This window comes from Arachis stenosperma, chromosome 3 (assembly GCF_014773155.1).
Source record: "Arachis stenosperma cultivar V10309 chromosome 3, arast.V10309.gnm1.PFL2, whole genome shotgun sequence".
NCBI lineage: Eukaryota > Viridiplantae > Streptophyta > Magnoliopsida > Fabales > Fabaceae > Arachis > Arachis stenosperma.
Genome location: NC_080379.1, coordinates 25,455,251 through 25,470,136, shown reverse-complemented (window position 1 = coordinate 25,470,136; position 14,886 = coordinate 25,455,251). Strand labels below are relative to the sequence as shown.

General features: G+C 24.5%; 1 protein-coding gene across 1 annotated transcript; it reads right to left on the bottom strand.

The window, feature by feature from the left end:
• Positions 1–4,913: 4,913 nt before the first annotated feature.
• Positions 4,914–13,107, bottom strand: LOC130969744 (probable aminotransferase TAT2). The gene is made up of 7 exons (XM_057895612.1): positions 12,674–13,107; positions 8,789–9,128; positions 7,821–8,039; positions 7,649–7,708; positions 6,570–6,725; positions 5,510–5,603; positions 4,914–5,422 (listed from the first exon to the last, which is right to left on the bottom strand). The coding sequence occupies exons 1-7, from the start codon at positions 12,976–12,978 to the stop codon at positions 5,301–5,303; spliced, it is 1,296 nt and encodes a 431-aa protein (XP_057751595.1). The 5' UTR covers positions 12,979–13,107; the 3' UTR covers positions 4,914–5,300.
• Positions 13,108–14,886: the final 1,779 nt, after the last annotated feature.

The following is a 14,886-nucleotide window of genomic DNA, read 5'->3' as shown; positions in this document are numbered from 1 at the left end:
TAATTTACAACATTATCAAAACAGGATCATCTTTGCCTTTCAGATAATCATCTTCATCCAAGTCAGTGACTTTGCATTATCCTTGTCAGTTTGAAAAGTAATCTGTTTCTAAGCCTTGAACACAATATCACCAAAACAGCAGGAATAATATGGGTGCTCCACAAATTCGTAGGCACTTACAGTTTCAATTATTGTTTTTCCAGTCAGATTATCTACATCAGATGCCGGAATAATTTTCCATTGTATTGCGCACTTGTCAGGATCTGACAGAGTACATTAAGCATCGTGAATCCTCATAAACTCGCTCGCCGATGAGTTTTTCTGATCGATCGCCGCCACATCCGGGTGGCAAACTCTGATGAGTCGTTGGTACACTACCTTGATCTCCTAGCTAGAGGCACCAGCGAGAATACCAAGGACCTCATAGAGAAAACTGCAAGAAGGGATTATGTCGTTGGAGTTCAGAAATGAAGCCTTCTTTTGCTCTGTCTAGGTAGAGCGTGCTTCTACGATGGCTATAGCGGTGGCGAAAGAGACAATCGGGCAGGATCTGAGATGAGCATGTGACGGAACGACGGATCCTCCAGTGAAGTTAGCAGTGGGGAGAGACGCAGGAAAGGAGTTGCATTGGTTTCAATTGGGAATGGAATGTGAGGACGGGGACTTATTCATCTATCTGTATTACCTTGACACGTAACGAGCCATGTGGCACCTAAACATGCCACTTCATCATTTTTTGTCTAGTAAAAATGAAAAAAATAAATTAAGAATTGATTTATCTATTAAAAAAAATCTTAAAGATGTTTTTATGTATTAAATTTTTTAATAGACTAAAATATTCATTTTTGAAATTTTAGACTAATTTAGTAATTAGTCAAATCTTAGTTATTGTTGGAGATTGAAATGTAGAGAATTCTAAGTCAAACATATATATATATATATATATATATATATATATATATATATATATATATATATATATATCATTGTTTACTTGTTTTTAGTCTCAACTCTTTTATTTATTGTTGTTTCAGTTATATTAAAGATCTTAGAAATTGCTTTGCTAAATCAAAATTAATTTTGTTTCATTAAAGAAAAAAAAAATAACAATCTATTTCTACTACGAACTACTTACAAGCAAAAATCTTTGATAACTTTTAGGCAAAATCTTCGGTATAAATAGAGGGAAGACATCTACATGTGTGCATTGAAGGGGACAAATTCTGTGACGAATCAGATGGTACCTGTACTTGTAATAGGAGTTGTCACTGTGAAGCACATGCAACTTTTGAAATTAAGGAAAGGTGATTATGTTAATTAGAATATGTGGGATTAGCTAGTAGAATGAGTTGTTTCATGGTATAAAGGGTTGAACGTGTTTTTTTCTAGGCTTGCACTTTAAAACAATGCAATGTAAAAATATAAGATTTTGTAGGCCTTTTTAATTTATAGTTTTATTGTAAGATTTTGTGCATACATTTTTTAGAAATGACTATTTTAGTGGGCTTAATCAGAAAATGGTTGACATTTAGATGAAAGACTTATTTTAGTAGGCTGTCACAAAATGATAGAGTTATAGATGCTCAAGAATTTTCTGGAGAGCAAATGTTTGTTCTAAGGGAGGAAGTTTGTATGGCAGAAGAAATAGTTACCAAAGAAGGAATATTATTCTAACAAAAAAAAAAGAAGGAATATTATTTTTATGAATAACTACTAAAATGTGTAACCTTAAAATATTATTTTCATGAAATTACTTATATTATTTAAATCACGAATATTAATTATTTTTTATAAAATTTTAATTTATAAATAAGTTATTTAAAAAAATTTATACATTATATCCAAAAAAAATTGGAGACCAAAAAATTATTAAAAATTTCTTATAAAAAATATTACTCAATGAATGACCAAAAAAAAGATACAACTAGTATTTCTAATGAATAATAAAAAAAACAAAAAACTAGTCATGCTAATTTAAAAAAAGAATATTATTCAATAAAACCGTTTTACATTAAGGAAAAAGAAAAAAGGAATTAGAAAGCATGCGTGTTCTCTAATACTCTATAATTTTTTATAAATTTATTCAAACATTCAAAATATTATTTAAAAAATGACATATATTATTCAAATGATATATTATTGAAATTGTAAAAAAACTGAAAGTTATTATGAAAAGCTTAAAAAAATTTTATAGCAAGGTTTTAGATTTTTTTTTTGGTGGATTCATAAATCCAATATAAGCATCCAGGTCATAAACTATTTTGGAGGGCCATCTTACTATGCAACTGCACATTACTTAATTAACCTTAATCCCAGGACCAAAAAAAAAAAAACAAAAACAAAAAAAGCTTAACACATTCCGTTTTCATTCATTATGTTTTCATTTTATTATTTAATTAATGTTGAATAAATTTTAACCACTAAATTAGTAATATTTTTTATAACAAATTTTTAATAACTTTTTGGTCTTCAAATTTTTTTTGGTATAATGTATAAATTTTTTTAAATAACTTATTTATAAATTAAAACTTTATAAAAAATAATTAATATTTGTGATTTAAATGATATAAGCAATTTCATAAAAATAATATTTTAAGGTTACACATTTTAATAGTTATTTATGAAAATAATATTCTTTCTTTAGTAACGGTTTCTTTTACCATCCAAATTTCTTCCCTTGAAACAAGTATTTGCTCTTCAGAAAATTCTTCAGCATCTATAACTCATCATTTTATGACAGCCCATTAAAATAAGAAAAAGTCTAAGAGGTCAGCAGAAATTGTGATATATAGTCATTAATTAGTCATCAAAAGTAAAATGAGTAATTCTGCACCATTGAATATAATCTTCCACCGTTAAACATACTTATAATAGCTAATTGATAGTTATATATCACAATTTCTACTGCCTCCTAGCACTCCTCTTAAAATAAATCTTCTATCTAAATGTCAACTATTTGCTGACTAAACCCACTAAAATAGTTATTTCCAAAAAAATTTATGCACAAAATCTTATAATAGAACTATAAATTAAAAAGGCTTACAAAATTTTATATCTTTGTATTGCATTGTTTTAAAGTGCAAGTCTAGAAAAAACCACGTCCAACCTTTTATACCATGAAACAACCCATTCTACTAACTAATCCCACATATTCTAATTATTGTAATCACCTTTCCTTAATTTCAAAAGTTGCATGTGCTTCAACTGTTACAAATACAGGTACCATCTGATGCATCACAGAATTTGTTCCCTTCAAAGGACACTTGTCCAGCCAATACTCTTTTAACACAAATCTATATATGTAGATGTCTCCCCACCATCTATACCGAAGACTTTGCCACTTAGGATTTTATCAATTTCAGAAAAAAAAAATAACATATGATTGACAGAAATTATTTTTAATATAGAAAGAGTGATGATGTTTTAGTTGAATATTGATATTTAAAGTATTTTATAATATTGTGGATATTGTACAACACGCTCCCCACGTGGTGTAACACGCTCCCACGTGTTGGCTAAGATACTGTCACATGTCCAACACGCCTCCACGTGTTAGCCAGAATGCTGCCATATGTCCAACATACTCTCCGCGTGTTGACTTTGTACCTAAAAAATCTACTCATCTGTAATTATACCAAATACTCTTATTTTTAACAAAAACACCAATATTTTTTCCATATAAAAAAATTAGCCCTATGATTGAATTCCCTTTTCGTGCATAATTATTAGTCATTTTATTCTTTTCTTCCCTACATTCTCCTATCGCTTCCACGTAGCAACAGTACAAAAAATAAAATGAAATGGAATGAAAGCAATTTGTGATGCTCATCTTTTGTTGCTCTTACAGCCATAACCTAGAAAATTGATTGAAACAATTTTTTTCTGGTTGCACAAAAACAGAATGTGAAATATGAACAAAACTTGTTCTTCATTTCGTAGCGAGAGTATAAAATATTAATAGAATGTTTCTTCTCTGATTTTCCAGTCTTGCATACGTAAATTGCTTCAAATAATTTCGCAGACTTGGCTGCAAAATTTTCTAACAATACATAAAAATGTAAATCCTTTTCTTATCCAACTTCAAAATTAAAGAATTTTTTGTTTAAATAAATAAAAAGCCGTTAACTACCTCCCTCTTCAAGCAAACCTCCAATTTATCACTTCCCTTCTTAGTCACTTCATAAGATTTGCCACTCACACTATAATATATATTAGATTATTTTATGCATTAAGTTCTTGATTATGTGATTGTTAAATTCAACCTGAAATCATACGATATGATTGCTTGGAGGGAAAATTAAAAAATAAAAAACATAAAAGATTTTTAATTTTATTGATCTCCGTTAAGACAAAGTAAAAGATTGGTAGCATCTGGGTGAAACTGGGTCAGGCTGTCCAGCAAGAGTTCATGACTCAGCTCGTTTCAACTCTCTTATTTTATTAAATAAGATATATTTTAGTTTTTTATAAAATTTATTAATTAAAAAAGTCATACTATAAACTTTAAAAAAATATATAAAATTTTTTGGACTGATTCGTCAAAATATTTTATTAATTATTCTTAATTTAGACTTTTAATTATTTGTTCTTAACAAATTTAAAACAAAACTAAAAAAACAATAATTATTAAGACTAGTTAAGATTATAGTTTTTTTTAAAGAAAAAAGTTTATGTTGATGAATTATAAGTACAATTATGATATATGACTAACGATTGATATATAAATGAATTATAAATTTTAGAATATATATATATATATATATATATATATATATAATGTCAATTTAGATTTTTTTTAAATTTATTATTTTGAATTATAATTTATCAAACAAACTTTTCAAATAAACTGTTTGCTTGTCTGACTTTAAAATAGGCTAGACGAAAAAAAAAAAAAAAGAAAGAAACTTGTGATATAAAAAAATAATAGACCTAAACTTAAGCCATATATTTATAACATAGGCCAAATTGGTCTAAATTAATACTCAGCTCGACTGGTCTATTTTCACCCTAAGTGGCATCATAGCATAATATCATATCCTATCCATGTGAAAGCAAAACAGTGTGGTAGGATGTCACAAGCACACAGCACATTACCTCCCTAATTTCAACATATATTTGCAAATTAGTAAGGAAAATTCTTGACAATAATAATCTGGCTAGCTAGACTCACTTGTCAAATTGACGATATTGCCAACCTTTAATTTCTACACTTTAGGATACATTTGTAAATTACTATAATTTTCCTTAAAACCTAAAACCCACAACAAATTATTGATATGGAATTATGGATATTGTTTTGTTTATGGCAACTGGATGGCATGGCGAAGGCTGAAAGATTTGATCCTTGAAAGTCCCTCTTTGAGAGCAGAAGGATCAACAACATATGTGATTCGAATCCAATTCTTTAGTCCAACAGTCACACCTATAAAAATATTATCTGCCAATTAATACCCATTATAGGCTTATAGCTCTACCGGAATTTTAATTTTGTTAAAAAAAAAATAATTACCAGGAAGTAGAACTACGGATTCTTCTTTGGCCAGCTTGACACAGAAGTCTACATCGTCAACAATGCCTTCAAGTTTTGAAAAATTAATCTTTAACTGCACCGAACACCAATTTATTATTTTATTAGGTACCTCTCTTACCATAAAATAAATAAATATAATAGATGATTGCTCGTATGTCACAAAAATAAATAAATAAATAAAGAAGTATTTCAACTTCAAGCAAAAATTAATACTCAAATTAATATCTAAAAAATTTTAAAAGAGATATTTAATATTTTAATATTTAACAAAGTTATTAATCACTAAATAAGTCTCTAGTCTTTTATTTTATTTAACAAATTAATTTTTACTTCAGTTTTTTTTTTTAAATTAATCTATATTATTATTTAATAAAGACAAAACAGTTTTTTAAAAAAATTTAAATTCATCAATCTTACAATATAGACAAATAATTTAATGTACAAACTAATTTTTCTAACAAATTAAAACAAAGTTTGAGAATTGATTTAAGGTTTGCTGGTGAATATTTGTAGAGAAATGTTTTGCAAATTTTAGCTTGACAGTAGATACAGATTTTTTATTTTAATAAATAAAATAAATATAATATTTAATAAAATAAATAATTCTTAGAGAATTTACCGATTTAAATTCTCTTGTCATATCACATTTATTGTGTAAATAAGATGACAATGCGTATATTTCATTTACACTGTAAACGAGATATACACATCTCCGTCTGACTTAGTATAATGAGATATGTGAACATTTATCTCGTTTGCAATGTAAACGAGATATGGTAAAAAAATTTAATTCGATAAATATTCGTAATAATATTTATTTTGGTAAATATTATATTTATTTTATTTAATAAAATAAAAAATCCTAGTAGATACACCTGTAATTATTAATGTTTAATGAATTAGATTAACGTTCATTCTTAAAAATTATTATGCAACAAAATTATAAATTTTCTCACCGATAAAAATTCCGAATTTCATTATCATCTTAGACTATATATATAAAAAATAAAGAAGAGGCAAAAGTGTTTGTGCTACTTACCATTGCGGTCATGGTTCCCTCAGGTTTATGGGGACATGTCAAGCATGGAATCTCCTTACATCTATCATACAGTATTTCTGCTGCCTCTTTCATTATGTTCAGATTTTTTGTATAGAAATCATCTTTCGTTTTCTCAAGAATCTGAGGTACTGCTGCCTGTCAGTACAAATATATTAATATTATTATTTTCAAATTCCAATAATATACACACATATATATATATATAATTAAAAATGATATTATTAATTAACGAATAATAAAACTACTTTTCGAATCATTCATAAGTGTTCTCATATATAAATAAAAACATTTATTCTTTCTAACTAATTTATACTACATACACTACTAAAATAACTTATCATTCAACCATAAATTATTATAAGAACTATAATTTGTATCAAGAATATCTAAAAAAATGCAATGAATACATGTCAAGGAGACATAGGAGCAGTATCGATTTTAGAGGTGTGTTTAGTTTGTATTTTTATTTTGTTTTTATTTTTAATATTTTTTGTTTTTTATGAAAAAATTAATAATAAAAATTATAAAATTCTGTTTTTTATTTTTATTTTTTTGTTTATAAATTTTAAAAATAAAAACTATTAAAAATAAAAATAAAAAATAAAAATACAAACGGAACATATCTTATAGATGTTCCGATTTTTTGTGTTTATTTCTAGTTTCTACTTTGTGTTGTTTCTACGCAATTCGGGGGTGTTGACTTTGATTTTTTTTTTAAATAAAAAAGTCAAATCACACTCGCTAACACCTAATATAAATAAAAATATTTTATTTTTGTATTTACAAAAATTAACTTTCAAACTTGGAATTTCAAGACAAAGTATATAAAAGTTAATTACTTTTATGTTTAGATAGAAATATTTGAAAATATCAATAAATTGTACACTGATAATAAATATAAATTACTCAACTCCTTTTTTTAATTAAACCACCATTTATTATTTTCAAAATTTTTTAATTTAGAAAAGTAGTGTAATATCGATTGTTTCCCAATTAATTACGAACATTATTCATGCACACATTGAAATATGAAGAGCAAGATAGATTTTGATTTGTACCTGCACGAAGGTTGGAGGGTTACTTGTGATGTCTAGGTAAGTCTTAATATTCGTCACAATCTGATAAAGAAAGAAAAGAATCACGTGTCAACATGGTGGAGTAATTAAATAATGAAATAATTTCTTAGATTAGCTACTTGAATTGAAGAAAGAAACAAAAAGAAAATCTAACCCCAATATCTTGTAAGATTCCATGAGGATCACATGTGACAATCCAACCAAGCCTCCAACCTGGAACGACCCATCGTTTTGACAAAGAACCAAGAGTGATTATAGGCACTATTGATGCAAATGCTCCCATTGCCACGTATGGTTTGCTTCCAAATGTTAAGTGAGCATAAACTTCATCGGATATTATAAAGATTCCAAGTTTCTTTGCTGTTTCTGCAACCTGAAAAGAGTGCCAACAAGTTATTAAAACATTCTAATTATATCTAAGATCAATTTCATGTGTTATTAAATTGTACATGCTAGTGTATGTGTTAGGACTTAGGAGATTATTAACTCCTACCGTGTACTAAAATATTAAATCAAACTCCATAAGAAATTATTCTCTCTTATTTTTGTAATAATCATATTTGAAGTCATTTTTATGATGTGACAAAATAGACACTAATGTTTAACATATCCCATGAACATGATGACAACATCATGTGAACATTCTTTTAACATATCATTAAAATTATTTGACTAAGTTACTTAAATCTATTTTATTTCTCTTTTAAACACTAATATCATGTTAACTATTCACTTTGATAAAGACAACAATAAAATAAGTCTTCTATAAGATAAATAATTCATATTAATATTAGGAGTTTAATTTTATTATATTAATAGTATAAAATATTTTATATAATTATTTAATTTGTCTATTTTATTAGATGGCTATTCAGATTTTCGATGTAAAAAGTTATTATTTTTATTAATATAACATTAAATAATTAAATACATGTATAGAATTATTTTATACTGTACACTAAAATTAAATTATAATATTAAATATATTCATTATATTCTTTGACACTAACAAAAATAAGTTCAAACATGATTGTTCAACCTTTTATGATGATGGAATCCTATGATTGAGAAAATTATGTGAACATTTGACCCAATTGACATAAGAAAGTGGAAAGTATGTACCTTTTTCAAATGATGATAGGTGAAGACATTGCCACAAGGGTTGCTAGGATTGATGAGGACCATGGCAACAGTGTTGTCATCAGCTAGGGATTCCAGGGAATCAAGGTCAAGCTCCCAGCCTCTGTCCGGCAAGAGATCGAAGTAGCGAACTTCGAGGTGGCAGAAGGCGGCGCGTGCTTGGTACTGCGGATATCCGGGCCTTGGAAGAAGAATGTTGGCGCCGGGGCGTGCAAGGACGGTGGTGATTATGTTTATAGCTTCTGTGCAGCCAACCGTTAGGAACACATTTTCCGGTGATAACTTGTATGGAAAATCTGAGGATACAAGATCTGCTACTGCCCTATACCATGCAAATTAAATTAAAGCCTTTTAAATGTCTCATTTTTAGTAAATGCTGTCCTTTTTCTAATGTGATTTTAGAACATTTAAAAATTTTGGCTTTTTTATTATCTATGATATTCTTAAATTCCACAGATCAAGAATGAATTCATTGTAAATTGAAATTTTATTTAAAGTTTGTTGTTAGTTAACGAGTGATTGCAGAAGATAAAATTTAAATTCTTAATATTTATTTAAACGAACTAATAACTAAAATCAACCCAAATTGATTGTTTTGGTCTTAGCTACTGAGGAATGGTTATCACTTATTGTCACATTTTTTTATTTAAGTATATATTTTTTTTCTCTGAAATGTGTTTTTTTTTTAATTAAATGCACAACTCTATGAGCTATAATTACATTTTGTAGTTTTTATTTGTCAATTTTGTTTTATATTATACAGAGATATAGTTAATGTAATTGATATTAAACATAAAATAATTATTTCCATAAATTTTTTAATTATTAGTTTTCAAAAAAATTAAATACTCTATATATAATTATTAATTAAATAGAAAAATAAAACGTTCGAGAAATTATAATAATATCCATATATATATATATATATATATATATATATATATATATATATATATATATATATATACATGTATATATCAAAAGGCTTTTTTATTAAACCTTTATATATGTATGTGTCACTGTGTGCGTTGAATATTAAAGAATTATATCAATTATTTATGGATTAATACCAATAAATATTAATAATTTATGTTTATATAATATAATTTAAAGTTTATAAACAATAATAGTATAATACAGAAAGCGAAAATACATATGGAAATTATAATATTTTAGAATTTTTATTGTGATATATTTTTAATTAATAATTAAAATATTCTTTAGAAATCTTTATTTTAAAAATTAACATAATACTAATTTTTAAATTTATAATTTTTTAATTAATTAGATAAAATGTGAATTATTTTATTAGTAAAATTGACTTCACAACAAATAAAAAAACTATAATCATAAACTATAAAAACATATGTCAAATAATTACTTCTTTTAATTTTTATTTATGTAAGAAATGGAACATTACGAAGAATATACAAAAATTAAATGAGAGATGTAATAATAGCTATTTTGGATGTGGCAATATATATTCACTTCGTTTTATTGTCGTCGCTGTTTGTGTATTCCATCAAATGTTAACGTGAATTAATACTAATAAATTTTTTTTGGTAATTAAATACTAATAAATTTATCTTGTCACGTTATATATCATACAGCATTACAGAGTATGACCAAAACCAATTTGATGAGGACAAAAAAAAGAGTTAGAAACACGATACCCAACACCGAGAAAACAAAACGTGTATGCAAACCTAAAATGAATTAAGTCAATTAAACCATTTCTTTTAGCACACAATTTTGGAATAATCTTATTTATATTAGAAATGTTATGTAGGCAGCACATTTTCTTTATTTTTGTCTTGTATTGAAATTAATACTAACCAATTTTCCTCTTTTCTCACTAAGTGTTGCTCCTTACTAATTTTGAAACTTATTATTATAAGTAGAATTTTATTATTTTAGAATGGTAATAATTTTATATCAATGTAAATAAAAAAATTAAATAATGAAAGGTATAAATAATTATTTTGTACCTATTTTCATACTTATACATTTATACTATTTAAAAATATTTTTCATGTGTTACAACTTATAAATACAATAACTTATCTTAAAACTAGACAGTATTCAGCTAATAAAATGTCAATTATTTAAAAAAAAATTATTACAAAAAAAATATTTAAAATATTTTTTTCTTGTATTTATTCACACAAATAATTTTTGTAATTTCTAAAATTTAAATCCAAAACCTCATAATTAAAATATAAAGTGTTTTATAACCAAAAATAAAATAAAATATAAAGTGTTTCTCAATTGATATTATATTTATTATTTTTGTATATATTTAATAAATAAAAGATAAACTAATAGGCTCTTTAGTATTTATTACACTAATTGAAATAAATATATCTTTTTATATTTTCAAATACACCTTACAATACTAATTCCCTACAAGCTTGTATGAATTTTGTATATAGAGAATGTTCAAATCTCAGTTTGTTTGGTGAAAAGTGAAAACTAAAAAGAGACAACTATACAATAGTGAAGAGATCAATTAGTCTTTGGTCACATATGTCTTTATCTCGTTTAGTACAGTGAAGCTGGTCTTATGCATCAAGTTTTCCATACTGGTGGCTAAAACTTCAAAAAAAAAAAAAAAAAAAAAACAAACAAACAACGATATATGCACTTTTTGTGTATTTTTTAGTTTTAGTATTAAAAGTAATTATTATTATTAAGAAATAAAAATAAAAAATATTTTATATAATAAAAAGTGTAAATAAAATAGTATAATATTATTTTTTAAAATTGAAAAAATAATTCTTTAATAATAGAATTTGTATCTTCTAAAATAAGAAAATTAAGTTAATAAAATAATAAAATAAAAATTAATCATCATTAATTTTATAATTTTTACAAAATATATACTCTACTATTTTAATTTAAAAATAATTAACTCTTTATTTTATTATTTTATTAATTTTTTTCCCCTAGAGAATCTTGATCCTTCTTAACATGCTGTCCACACCAGTGCTTGGGAAATAGAAATGCACGCAATAAAGTTGTAGAATTATCTGGCATACTAATTAAAAATGCACTCCACAGTCTACACCACAATTGCCGTATGCATGAGTTTGACCTAGTCAAAAGCCCATAACATATTCAATTTCAAGCTGTAAAATAGTTTTTAAGAGAGAAAAAATAATAGATAACTGAGTTGTTATAAAAAATATAAAACAAATTAAGTAATACTTAAAAACTAATATTATAATAATTAATTTTAGTCAATATTATAATAGATTGTCGAACAAATTTAGTATAAAACTTACTAAAAATAAAATTTTGTCCAATTTTCATTTCAAATGTTTTTTTAATTGAATTTTAAATATTTTTATTTTTAAAATTTTTGAATTTTTATATTAAATATTAGCTGTAACATTAATTATATATATTAGGTTCTCAAGATTTTCCTTTTATGTTTTGTGAAAGATGCTAGAAATTTTCGTTAAAAAGTTTTAAAAATATATATTAAAAATTATTATATATGATGGTTTTATAATACATATAAATTTAATTTTGATATATAACAATAAAAAAAATTATACATATATTTAACTATATATATTAACAAAATAATTTTTAATTAAATAATTATTTAAGTAAACAAATATAATTATAATTTAATTATATTATGTACACATTAAAATTAGTAATATAAAATTATATTAAAATATAAAATATATATTAAAATAAATTAAATTATACATATATTAATACATAAATATATTATAGCTAATTTAATAGTTAATGTTTGGTATGCAGAAGGATGTGATGAATATATAAAATGATTTAAAAAAGAGTAAAAGGGAGCAAGATGTAGAAAGAGAAGGAAAGAATGTAATTAAGAAGAACCTTCTTGCTTGGAATAAGCCACCGGAAGGAGCATAAGAATTGAAGCGAAAGGACTCAACAGCTTCGGCAATGGCGTGAGGAGCATCTTGTGTGGTCCTAAAGCAGGGGAAATCAGTGGGGTCCGCACGGCACAAACGAACCACGTCTCTCTCATCTTCTTCGTTGATGTTGGAAAGCATCATGCTGTACACTCCTCTCACTGATATGGCTGATGAACCATTATTATTATTATTCACCTCTTTGTTCCCTTGCAAGAAGTTCCATTTCTTTCTTCTCATGGATCCGTTTCCGTTCTCCATTGACATGGATCAGATATCACACTCTTTATTCTTTCGTGATTCTATGCACTTATATTACACATATACAATAAAAAAGGGTCTAATTTATAGAGAGGCGCACGTCGTATATTATATATATAGCACATAGAGAATATATATATATATTGGGTGGATTCTAGCATGGTTATATACAGGACGGACATTACGGGGGGCGAGAGGAGAGGCCTTGCCCCAGCTTTTCTCTAAAATATTAATTAAGTATAATTTAATTTTTTTAAAAATTTATTTAATATTTAATTTAATATAAATAAAAATTTAGTTTAGTCCAATTTAAATATTAATAAATTTTAATATTTAAAAAATAAATAATAGTATTAAAAAATCTAAAAACATATTATTATTAATATTTTTTAATTAAATAAATTTTTTTAAATTTTATAAATTAGATTTTTTTTGTGAGCGTCATTCTTAATTCATTTGATATTAATTTTCTCTGTTTCAACTACTACAATTAAAAAATCTTTTTCAGTTATAAATATTGTAAAGAATAACTCAGAAACAAAATGAAAAATGAATTTTTTGTTAATTGTCTTTTAATTAATTGAAAAGAAAATTGTTGAAAAATTTGACACAAATTCTATTATCAATTAATTTTATGATATAAAGAATTGACTACTTCATTAATAAAAATTACATACATATTTTTATACTTTAAAATATATTCTTTATCGATATATTTTTGTAATACATTTTATATTATATAATTTTTGTATAATTTTTTAATATTATATATGTTATAATTGGCCTGTCTATAATAATATTTTTGGATCTGTCTCTGGCTATATATTATGGTGGTTATAGTAATTATGTAAGTATTGTTAAAATTAAAATCGTATCTTTTTTATATTTTGGTGTCATTTTTTTTAAGCAACATTTTTTAAAAATATTATTTTAATTTTAACAATATTTTTTAAAATACTATCATCACTGTAGTCATCCTAATATAGTCATACTAAAATAATCTAATATATTATTGTGTTTTTAATAGGAATAAACTATTATGTTTGATTATAAATATATGAATATTAACTATTAAAGATATAACATTCTTTAGTATGTCTTTTTTTATTAATTTAAAATTTTTTTAAAAATAATTTTATGATATTAAAATTTATATAATAAAAAAATTTAGAGTTCAGACCAAAAAAATAGCATAAGATAATAAGAAAAGAAAAGAAAAAAAACTTATATACTCTTTTACGAAAAAATATATTAAAAATATAAATCATTTATCTCTTATTTTAAATTAGTTTATTTTTAAGAAAAGTTATTTATAACAAATATTAATCTTCCTGATATAACATAATTTGATATTCACTAAAAATTGTTTAGTTTGATAAAACTGTCTAATTAATTACTCATTATTTATTTTTCTGAGATTTCTGAATAACTTAGTTTTTTATAGATGTAAAATTAGTTTTTATATATTTCATGATTAAATTTGTCTGTGATTAAATGTTTTTGTAGTAAATAATAATGTATTCTTTAAATTGTTTACTATATTTTAAAGAAGAGCTCGGATATTTAATTTGTTTAGAATTGTAATTTTTTTGGAGGTGATAACTGTATATTAAAATAAGTTATTAATATAAAATATATTTTAAAATATAAAATATATATTAAAAATAAATTAAATAATATATATTTATATATAAATATTAAAATATATGATAATTAATTTTAGTGGTTGATTTTAGAGTTTTAGTAGGCATGTAATATTTTTCTATAAACTAATACTTTAATTTGGAGTTGAATGTAGAAAAGAAAAAGATATAATTAGTAAGTTATAAATGCCATTCCGTAAATGGTTAAAATGTATCCATTTTGGTGTTTTAGGACCACATATGAATTTCTGGTTTGAATTTTCAATTAATA

Bases quoted from the DNA above. Each gene is read 5' to 3' on its own strand.
- LOC130969744 (XM_057895612.1), bottom strand. From the start codon at position 12,978: ATGTCAATGGAGAACGGAAACGGATCCATGAGAAGAAAGAAATGGAAC. The intron at 8,040-8,788 runs GTACATACTTTC...CACTCTTTTCAG, and splicing joins CCTATCATCATTTGAAAAAG to GTTGCAGAAACAGCAAAGAA. The intron at 7,709-7,820 runs GTTAGATTTTCT...TTTCTTTATCAG, and splicing joins GAATCTTACAAGATATTGGG to ATTGTGACGAATATTAAGAC.